This window comes from Oncorhynchus nerka, linkage group LG20 (genome assembly GCF_034236695.1).
Source record: "Oncorhynchus nerka isolate Pitt River linkage group LG20, Oner_Uvic_2.0, whole genome shotgun sequence".
In the NCBI taxonomy this organism is placed as follows: domain Eukaryota; kingdom Metazoa; phylum Chordata; class Actinopteri; order Salmoniformes; family Salmonidae; genus Oncorhynchus; species Oncorhynchus nerka.
The window spans coordinates 62,769,664-62,781,442 of NC_088415.1; the positions used below are offsets into that span (position 1 = coordinate 62,769,664).

At 41.9% G+C, this 11,779-nt stretch overlaps 1 protein-coding gene across 1 annotated transcript in view; it reads right to left on the bottom strand.

The window, feature by feature from the left end:
- Positions 1-6,743, bottom strand: part of mib1 (MIB E3 ubiquitin protein ligase 1) — a 95,886-nt gene extending 89,143 nt beyond the window's left edge. Inside the window, 2 exon segments of the mRNA XM_029623387.2 lie at positions 4,987-5,158; positions 5,683-6,743. Of these exon segments, the coding sequence (XP_029479247.2) occupies positions 4,987-5,158; positions 5,683-5,911 (401 nt within the window). The 5' untranslated portion in view covers positions 5,912-6,743.
- Positions 6,744-11,779: the final 5,036 nt, after the last annotated feature.

Here is an 11,779-nt window from a genome sequence, read left to right on the forward strand (position 1 = left end):
AGTATATATTTTTAAACCTGCATATTTAGCTAAAAGAAATCCAGGTTAGCAGGCAATATTAACCAGGTGAAATTGTGTCACTTCTCTTGCGTTCATTGCACGCAGAGTCAGGGTATATGCAACAGTTTGGGCCACCTGGCTCATTGCGAACTAATTTGCCAGAATTCTACGTAATTATGACATAACATTGAAGGTAGTACAACGTAACAGGAATATTTAGACTGATGGATGCCACCCGTTATAATGAACGGATCCGTATTTCACTGAAAGAATAAACTTGTTGTCTTGTTTTCGAGATGATAGTTTCTGGATTCGACCATATTAATGACCTACGGCTCGCATTTCTGTGTGTTATAATGTTATAATTAAGTCTATGATTTGATATAGCAGTCTGACTGAGTGATGGTAGGCACCAGCAGGCTCATAAGCATTCATTCAAACAGCACTTTCGTGCATTTTGCCAGCAGCTCTGATGTTTATGACTTCAAGCCTATCAACTCCTGAGATTAGGCTGGTGTAACCGATGTGATGTGAAATGGCTAGCTAGTTAGCGGGGTGCGCACTAATAGCATTTCAAACGTCACTCGCTCTGAGACTTGGAGTAGTTCTTCCCCTTGCTCTGCATGGGTAACGCTGCTTCGAGGGTGGCTGTTGTCGTTGTGTTCCTGGTTCGAGCCCAGGTAGGAGCGAGGAGAGGTACGGAAGCTATACTGTTACACTGGCAATACTAAAGTGCCTATAAGAACATCCAATAGTCAAAGGTTAATGAAATACAAATGGTATAGAGAGAAATAGTCCTATAATTCCTATAATAACTACAACCTAAAACTTCTCACCTGGGAATATTGAAGACTCATGTTAAAAGGAACCACCAGCTTTCATATGTTCTCATGTTCTGAGCATATATTGCACTTTTACTTTCTTTCTCCAACACTTTGTTTTTGCATTATTTAAACCAAATTGAACAGGTTTCATTATTTATTTGAGGCTAAATTGATGTTATTGATGTAGTATATTAAGTTAAAATAAGTGTTCATTCAGTATTGTTGTAATTGTCATTATTTCAAATATTCAAAATTAAATCGTCCGATTAATCGGTATCAGCTTTTTTTGTCCTCCAATAATCTGTATCGGTGTTGAAAAACCATAATCGGTCGACCTCTAGAGCAGGCTACTTCTCCCCAACATCTATCAGTTCAATTTTGACGGCCAACTAGCTGAAAAGGTTTGAAAGGGTTTATCTAATGTTCCCTTGATAGATTTTAGCTCATCTGGCTAGCATTAGTTGTCGATCTTAATGCTGTTTATGTGCATAACCGAGGGAGCGATAGCCTACACATTTACATTTACATTTAAGTCATTTAGCAGACGCTCTTATCCTACCTTTTCATGGTTGTTTGATCAATAGGACTTTTAATTTCCCAAATGTAAGAGGACTCCCGTGGTATTTACATATTGGAAGAAATCCAGTCAGGTATGTTTTGTGGATTTTGGCGAATGCGTTCTAATGGTGGACAGCTTGAAGCATGAGGGTCTGCTGTCCCCACTTGCTTCAAGATGTCTACCATTGTTCCTGTAACCAAGAAAGCAAAGGTAACAAAACTGACTATCGCACCGTAGCACTCACCTCTGTCATCATGACATGCTTTGAGAGGCTAGTTAAGGATCATATGTACCTTACTTGACACGCTAGACCCACTTCAATTTGGTTACCACCTCAATAGATCAACAGATCAATGCAATCGCCATCGCACTGCACACTGCCCTATCCCATCTGGACAAGAGGAATACCTATGTCAGAATGCTGTTCATTGACTATGAAACAACACCTTCACTTCGCTGACCCTCAACACTGGGGCCCCACAAGGGTTTGTGCTCAGCCCCCTCCTGTACTGCCTGTTCACCCATGACTCCAACTCAATCATCAAGTCTGCTGACAACACAACAGTAGTAGGCCTGATTACAAACAATGACAAGACATCCTACAGGGAGTAGGTGAGGGCTCTGGGAGTGTGGTACCAGGAAAATAACCTCTCACTCAACGTCAACAAAACAAAGGAGCTGATCGTGGACTTCAGGAAACAGCAGAGGGAGCACCCCTTATTCACATCGACGGGACTGCAGTGGAGAAGGTGGAAAGCTTAAAGTTCCTCAGTGTACACATCCCTGACAAACTGAAATGGTCCACCCCATAGACAGTGTGGTGAAGGCGGCGCAACAGCGGCTCTTCAACCTCATGATGCTGAAGACATTTGGCTTGGCACCTAAAACCCTCACTAACTTTTACAGATGCACAATTGAGAGCATCCTGTCGGGTTGTATCACCGCCTGGTACTGCAACTGCACCGCCCGCAAACGCAGGGCTCTCCAGAGGGTGGTGCGGTCTGCACAATGCATTATACCGGGGGCACACTACCTACCCTGTCCTTCAGCACCCGATGTCACAGGAAAGCCAAAAAGATAATTATGGACAACAACCCCCCGAGCCACTGCCTGTTCACTCAGCCATCATCCAGAAGGCAAACTCAGTAATGGTGCCTCAAAGCCAGGACAGAGAGACTGAAAAACAGCTTCTACCTCAAGGCTATCATACTGTTAAATAGCCAGCACTAGCACAGAGGCTGCTGCCTATATACATAGACTTGAAATCAATGGCCACTTTTAATATGGAAAACTTGTCACTAATGTTTACATATTTTGCATTACTCATCTCATAAATATATACGGTATTATATTCTAATGTATCTTAGTCTATGCCACTGACATTGTTCGTCCAAATATTAATATATTCTTAATTCCATTCCATTAGATGTGTGTATTGTTGTGAAATTGTTAGATATTACTTGTTAGATCTTACTGCACTGTTGGAGCTAGAAACACAAGCATTTCACTACACCCACAATAACATATAACGTGTATGTGACCAACAAAATTTGATTTGATGATGTAAAGTCGCACTATTGCTACTGCCTGTAAAGACACAGTCCAGTTCAAAGTGAATGATGGCAGACCCGTGTGGCAAATGGCTTATTTGCATATAGGCCTACTGTAGCCCTGGTCGGCTATGGCGTCCCAGTCTGCGTAAGCTCCGATCCTGAACAAGACAAACTTTTTTATTAGGTATTATTTGCCGCAGTGTCTATTAATTGTCCAATCGCACTGCCGCTTTCCCACTCCATATAGCTATAGGATTTTTACAAATGCCTTACCATGTTATTCCCAAACGTTCTATGAATTTATGAAAATTACCTTATCTAAGTACTCGCTTGTCAGAAAACGTTTTAAAAAATTCTAACAAAAACAATAAGTGTCTTTCTTCCTTGGGGTGTATACGAACAGATTTTTATAAATGTTCATGTTGACAAAATGCTGTCAGTTCCACTTTAAATGGCAATTGGTCAAGAGAGAACCCACAGACTCATAAATAGCCAGACTGCCGACAGTCAGTGTGGCATAACAAAAAAAAGTCCATTGTGTCTTCAGTTCAGAGCCGTGTCTGTGGGGGGGATGGGGACAATTAACAGTCTCAGGGGAACCGAAGTCACAGGTCGTTGAAAGGGTGCCAGCGGTCTCGCCATGCGTTTGGTTTGGTCCCTTTGGATCTAATAAAGGGCTTGAAGCAGTTGGAGGGACTGCTATAGCAAGAAAATATCTCCACTGTATGTAATAATGCAGTAACATGTCCTGGTTGCATTCTCTGCACATTACGTTTCAGTCAGTTCATTTTGAAAACCACAAAAATACACTAATTGTTGTTTTCATAAACTAACTTTTCAGCTCCTTTTATTATTGGGGGAGGCAGGTAGCCTAATGGTTAGAGCGTTGGGCCAGCAACCGAAAGGTTGCTAGATCGAATCCCTGAGCTGACAAGCTAAAAATCTGTCGTTCTGCCCCTGAACAAGGCAGTTAACCCACTGTTCCTAGGACGTCATTGTAAATAAGAATTTCTTCTTAACTGACTTGCCTAGTTAAATAAATGTCAAATAAATCAATTCTGACTTTTACATTTCTGTCCTATCATAACCATTGAGGTTCAATAAGAACTGGAGACTGAGTCCAAGATGTCAGACCATTGTTTTCAAGGTAATCTACTCATCTTCGTATACGACGATTCATACGGGTTCAATCCGGTTTATATGGACCAACATCGACAGGTGGTACAAGCACGACTTCATAACATCATCCAAAAACATGGCAGACATTAGATGAATATGAATATAAAATGTTAATATTGTCAGCTGTGAGTAATGGGGGAAAAATTAGACTCAGCAACAATTATTTGAATAATTCCATTCATGTTTTGCGCACAAAAGGTGATGACTAAAGTGTCTTATTAGGAATTTTCAAATCTGACTTCTCTATGTAGCAGAACTGTCGGCGCAGTCGAAACCGTGCTTCTTGACCGGAACCCTGGCCCCTTGACCATAACATTCTGAAGACAGGTTTGTTGTTATGATTTGGCATTTTATGCAGTTATGCTTTGTCTTTCATTTGTAAATCTTCTAGGGAAGCAGATAAAGACAGACATGGACAGTAACATGGGATTGGCTGAGGCTCCAACAACATCGCTGCTTCTGAAAGAGAGTCTGAGCAGTCGCCTGGCAACAGAGAGCCATGATCGGTGGCCACATGTTGAGTCTGCCTAGAAGGCTGGGCTCAGGCACCACTTCTCAAATGTCAGAGACAGACAGACAGCCAGGGAGAAACAGAAAGCCGCAAAACAGAGAGTAAAATGGGTGGGTCCCTCAATATAAATCAACCAAAGGATGTAGATTAGAATTATTATAATTTAAATCATTACTAAACCATAAAGTTTGTCATAGATGTGGGGCTGAGTTGACAAAGCATCCCTACACATTGGTTCCACGTTGTCTTTATTGCGGTCACACTGCATAGATAATCAGATCTCACACTGAGTAACAAGACTGCATTGAAGATGACCTGGAATGTAATCATTAGCTTCAGAGGGCAGCTGACAGTACTCACCTCTCGCTGCCAGGGGTGGTGATCCTGTAGAAGCGGTGTCGCAGGTGGTGCTTGTCTCCGTGGTAACAGGTGGTACAGAGGTCATAGTTGGTGCACTCCGCACACTTCCAGCGGATACCGATGATAGGCTGCTGACGGCAGGTGTCGCACATAGTACCGTCATGTTTGATACCTGAGAGGGAGTAGTAACAAGGCAGTCAGGAACATTTCTGCTGGGCAGCAGGTTGCCTAGCGAGTGGCGCAGGTGTCTAAGGCACTGCGTCGCAGTGTTGCGGCGTCACTACAGCCTGTGTGTCTGCTAAATGACTCAAATGTAAATGTTGGAGGTGTCAAGTGTGAAGCAATGATGCCTCTGCCCGCAGCTCTGGGGCCTGTTGAATTGCCATCTTCGTGCTGTACCATCCTTCATCAACACAAATAAAAGGAAGCATACAGTACTCTAGGTCTAAACACTCAGAGGGAGAAGTTAATCACAATGCTTGCTTTGATGAAGCTATCTTAAGTAGTCATCCTCACGTCTAACTCTCTAGATGTCAATCTAACTCAACGTGCTCCATGTAGCGCGCTTGATGCATTGCAATAACTTGTAACGTGGCGGTATGCCAAAAAAACCGTGTACACATCAACACCCAAATGCATAGGCTAATATAAACAAATTATTAACAGAAACCAGCAGGGTTTCTCCCACAACATTACCTGTGGGAGCACTGTCAAATATCCTCACGTCGTATGCACCAGAGCACCGGTAGTTGGCCGCAGTCCCGTTATCCCAGACAACAACCACTTCTTCCGGACTTTCGAAACTCCTGACGGTGCCGACATGTCCCTCTCCACCATCCTGTTTTCCCCATTTCCAATCGGGTCCACGGATCACTCTCGCACCAACTCCTTCCATCATCACACGGTTATTCCTGCCAGTAGTCATTTACGAAAAGGTCTCGCAAATAACGTAACACAAAAAATATATAGCCAAATAGCAGGGTATGCTAACTAGCTAACTACCTGTGTTTGGCAGGATAATTTTGAGAAGCAAAACCGTTCTGTTGTCCAGAAAAACACAATTTAGCAATATCTTGTTAGCTTGCACGTTACGTTAACTAGGCTAGCCTGCTTGCGGTAAAGTTCCAAAACAATATAGCAGACACAAGCTAACAGTTAGTTGCAAAGGCAAATATACATTGCTAGTCAAATGTATCGTAGTGTAAAAATGTAACAACGGTTTAGTTAGCTTGCTTGATAAAACAACGCGTTGTACTGGAAATCAAAGCCAAGCTAACTCACTAACGTTAACTGTTAGCTAGCTAGCTTTGCCAACAAGCAACTGCCAAACATTAGCTACCAAAGTAAGCTGTTGAATGGCACGCACTTTCCACTCCACAAGCTGTTCGTCTGCAATGTTATGTAAATAACTGGTATGTCTCAGTATCCCCTTTCATGTGCTTTTCGTCCCAAGAGCACAAGACATTGTCACCCCAAGAGCGTGTAAAGTAGCCACATCGTCACGAAATGGTATACCGTTATTAGCTAGCTATTTAGTTAGCTAGCTTGTGCCTCTGCAAGAATGCCACCTCCACAACTTAACGTTAGACCACTAGTGTAGATTCGTCCTTTTTGTTGGATAAATAATTTAATTCGTAGGTACGTTTAGCCTATGTATTGGATGTATGTCTCAAATGTATTTATTTTGTCAAATGGCTCGCAGAAGTAAACTCAGTATAAACGCGTCGCCATTATTGTCAATCACCAAGCAGACGGAAGTTTACCACAGATAAACAATGAGACAGATATTTCACTGGATGTATAAATGTGAAGCATCCGCTTAGTGTTTTCTCTCACTACCAAATTTGGTAGTGAGAGGAAGCCCACTGGCGAGTGCAGTGGGAGAACATGGAACGAGATGGCTTTTGGCCGATATTCTGCACATTTTATCATCATGAAACCTTTGATCTCAGTACAGGTTTCTGTTCCCAAAATTATAATATGTTATGAAGAGTGGACTAAGTTTTGTAGACTTTGCCATTGGGGGAAAAATCGCTGTTTTATAAAGGAGCGCAAAGGCGAATTAAAGTTACTGCACACAAACACTTCAGAATAGGCGTTCCCCAACGGAAATATGCAGATAAAGCTAGAACACGCCAATAGGATCTCTCTGGCTCGTGCTTGGCTCTGCCCACCTCCTGGCTTGTTCTGCACACTATGACTCATTTGTTTCCATTGGAAACGACAGGCATATTTGTATCTTGGTTTAGTTGTAAAAAATCTTTGGGGTTTGACGACGAAGATGTTTTGGTTTGGAAAGCGAGGGGTTTGCCGCGTTCAAACACTAGTAGGAACTAGGAAACTCGGAAATATCCGACATGCCGAGTCGTTGTACACGGCACGTGCATAACTACAAAAATATCAAGTCTGATGTTTCTGCTTTGTTCAGTTCCGAATAGCACATGAACCCAGCAATAGACAAGCTCAAGGGGGTAATTATACAAAGCGCAAGGTGGGGCAATTTGTTTTGTCGAAAATGCAACATGCAAATGTTCTCAAAATGCAAAACGAGGGGTTTTATTACTTATTTTATTGAATGCATTCCTCCAATTTCTTCCTAAATGCATTTCCTCTGTTTTAGCCTGATGTAGTTGCACTCTTTGTAGGACTATGATAATGAAGCAGCCGAAGCATATGATATACACTGCCCAGTATATCAGATAAACCACCCTGTTCACGAAAATAGTATGCTCCTACAGACAGTGAGTCACGTGGCCGTGGCTTGCTATATAAATCAGGCAGACAGGCATTGAGGCATTCAGTTACTGTTCGATTGAACATTAGAATGGGAAAAAATAGTGACCAAAGCGACTTTGATCATGGTATGATCATAGGTGCCAGGCGCGCCAGTTCCAGTATCTCATGCACGACAGTGTCTAGTGTTTACCGAGAATGGTGCTACAAACAAAAAAGATCCAGTGAGCGGCAGTCCTGTTGGCGAAAACAGCTCGTTGATGAGAGGTCGAAGGAGAATGGCAAGAATTGTGCAAGCTACCAGGCAGGCCACAAACAGGCAAATAACAGTGCAGTACAACAGTGGTGTGCAGAACGGCATCTCGGAACGCACAAATCGTCAGTCCTTTTCACAGATGAGCTATTGCAGCAGACGACCAAACCGGGTTCCACTCCTATCAGCTAAAAACAAGAAGAAGGGTCTCCAGTGGGCACGCAATCACCAACACTGGACAATTGAGAAGAGGAAAAACATTGCCTGGTCCGACGAATCCTGGTTCGAGTTGCGTCATGCTAATGGCAGAGTCAGGGTTTGGCATGTGCAGCATGAGTCCTGGTGGCGGTGTGTGGGCAATGTTTTCCTGGCAAACGTTAGGTCCCTTAATACCAAATGAGCAACGTTTCCATGCTCTGAAGAATTCAGGCTGTTCTGGAGGCAAATGGGGGTCTGACCCGGTACTAGATGGGTGTACCTAATACTCTGGCCACTGTGTGTGTGTATATATATATGATTTTATATATAAAATCATGTTTTAACCAAAAAAGTGCTCAACAAATAAAAATATATTTTATATTTGAGATTCTTCAAAGTAGCCACCCTTTGCCTTGACGACAGCTTCGCACGTTCTTGGTGGCAACATCATGTGGGGATTTTTTTCAGCGGCAAGGACTGGGAGACTAGTCAGGATCGAGGAAAAATGAACGAAGCAATGTACAGAGAGATCCTTGATGAAAACCTGCTCACCATCAATTTCTCCCCCGATTGCTCAGGTTAGCTGGGCGGCCAGCTCTAGGAAGATTCTTGTTTTTTTACATTTGGAAAAAGTCAAAGGGTCTGAATACTTTCGGAAGGCACTGTGTGTGTGTGTGTGTGTGTGTGTGTATATATATATATATATATATTAAACACTCTGTTCAAAAGTTTGGGGTCGCTTAGAAATGTCCTTGTTTTTTTTGTCCATTAAAATAACATAAAATTAATCAGAACTACAGTGTAGACATTGTTAATGTTGTAAATGACTATTGTAGCTTGAAACTGCTGATTTCTAAGGGAATATCTACATCGGCACACAGAGGCCTATTATCAGCAACCATCACTCCTGTGTTCCAATGGCACATTGTGTTAGCTAATCCAAGTTTATAATTTTAGAAGGCTAATTGATCATTAGAAAACCCTTTTGCAATTATGTTAGCACAGCTGAAAACTGTTGTTCTGATTAAAGAAGCAATACAACTGTCCTTCTTTAGACTATCTGGGGAATCAGCCTTTGTGGGTTCGATTACAGGTTAAAAATGGCCAGGAACAAATAACTTTCTTCTGAAACTCGGCAGTCTATTCTTGTTCTGAGAAATGAAGGCTATTCCATGCGAGAAATTGCCAAGAAACTGAAGATCTCGTACACCGCTATGTACTACCCCCTTCATAGAACAGCGCAAACTGCCTCTAACCAGAATAGAAAGAGGAGTGGGAGGCCCCGGTGCACAACTGAGCAAGAGGACAAGTACATTAGTGTCTAGTTTGGTTACATATTTTTGGTTATGTAGTGTATGTGGACACCTGCTCATAGAACATCACATTACAAAATCATGGGCATCAATATGGAGTTGGTCCCCCGTTTGCTGCTATAACAGCCTCCTCTTTTCTGGGGAGGCTTTCCACTAGATGTTGTAACATTGCTGCAGGGACTTGCTTCCATTCAGCCACAAGATCATTAGTGAGGTCGGCACTGATGTTGAGCGATTAGGCCTGGCTCGCAGTCAGCGTTCCAATTCATCCCAAAGGTGTTCGATGGGGTTGAGGTCAGGGCTCTGTGCAGGCCAGTCAAGTTCTTCCCTGCCGGTTCTTGACAAACCATTTATGTATGGACCTCGCTTTGTGCACGGGGGCATTGTCATACTGAAAAGTTGAAAGCACAGAATCGTCTAGATTGCCACCGTATTCTGTAGCGTTAAGATTTCCCTTCACTGAAACCAAGGAGCCTAGCCCGAACAATGAGAAACAGCCAGAGACCACTATTCCTCCTCTACCAAACTTTATAGTTGGCTGCCATCCGCCAAACCCAGATTCTTCCCTCGGACTGCCAGATGGTGAAGCGTGATTCATCACTCCAGAGAATGCGTTTCCACTACTCAAGAGTCCAATGGAGGTGAGTTTTACACCACTCCAGCCAATGCTTGGCACTGTGCATGGTGATCTTAGGCTTGTGTGCAGCTGCTCGGCCATGGAAACCCATTTCATGAAGCTCCCGACGAACAGTTCTTGCGCTGATGTTGCTTCCAGAAGCAGTTTGGAACTCAGTTGTGAGTATTGCAACGGAGGACAGAAGATTTTTATTAAGACAACTTTGGCAATAGCAACTTTTCAACTACTTACTACTTTGCAACTACTTAGCATGTTAGCTAACCTGTCCCTTAACCTTAACCCTTCTCCTAACCATAACCTTAAACCTTTTTAGCTAACCCTTCTCCTAAACCTTAGCTTAACCTTTTTAGCTAACCCTTCCCCTAACCTTAACCCTTTAACCCAACTCCTAAACGTAACCCTAACCCCTAGCTAAAATTAGCGAGCTAGCTAACGTTATCAACCTAGCTTGAATTCGTAACATTTCATACATTTTGCAAATTTGTAACATGTACTTTTTGCAAATTCGTGACCTAACATGTTAAGCAAATTAGTAACATATTGTACTTATTGCAAATTCATGACATACAGTATAATACGAATTGTAATTCGTAGCATATCATATGTAATGGGTGAAGGACAAATTAATGAATACATATATAACTCTACATGTGCGCAATTGTTTTGCATGGAATAATCGGAAATGTGTAGTTCTGACTATGCTCAATAGGTGATGATATTAAAACCAAATACTTATAACATTTAACAATCCCTTGAAAATGGGGTCACCTTGCCCCCCAGCAGTCAAATCGATCGTATTGTGGCGTTTTATTGAAAACGACCTATTCCTGTGACCTGTAGCCTGTATTATACATTTGAATATACAGTATTTACCACCTATTCCGTGAACCCAGTCACTGGTTTTCATTGAGGGGCTGTGGCTCTTATGTAATCTATCCTTCCTTTCTTTCTCTCTCGAAGATATCTCTGATCTAATTTATTGTGATAAGATCAGTGATTTAGACTGGATGTAAAGGTGCATTAGGCAGGCTAAGGGCACACTGATTAGATCTAATTCATTGACCGTAAAAAATTACTGGACATAAAGATCTCCTACATTTTAATGGATTCCGAAGAATCGTCCAAGTGACAGACCATTATGACAACAGACACAACAGTCTGTTCAGGCCAATAGATGGCACATGCAGTGGTGTAAAGTACTTATGTAAAAATACTTTAAAGTGCTAATTTAGTCGTTTTTGGGGTGTCGGTACTATATTTTTTGGCATCTTTTACTTTTACTTCACTTACATTCCTAAATAAAATTATGTACGTTTTACTCCATACATTTTCCACAACACCCAAAAGTACTTATTACATTTCGGATGCTTAACAGGACAGGAAAATTGTCCAATTCACGCAGTTATCAAGAGAACATGCCTGGTCATCCCTACTGCCTCTGATCTGTCAGGCTTACTAAACACAAACACATATTTTATAAATTATGTCTGAGTGTTGGAGTGTGCCCCTGACTCTCTGTACATGTTTAAAACAAGAAAATGGTGCTGTCTTTGCTTAATATAAGGAATTTGAAATAATTTATAGTTTTAATTTTGATACTTAAGTATATTTAGAACCAAATACTTTAAGACTTTTACTCAAGTAGTATTTTACTGGGTG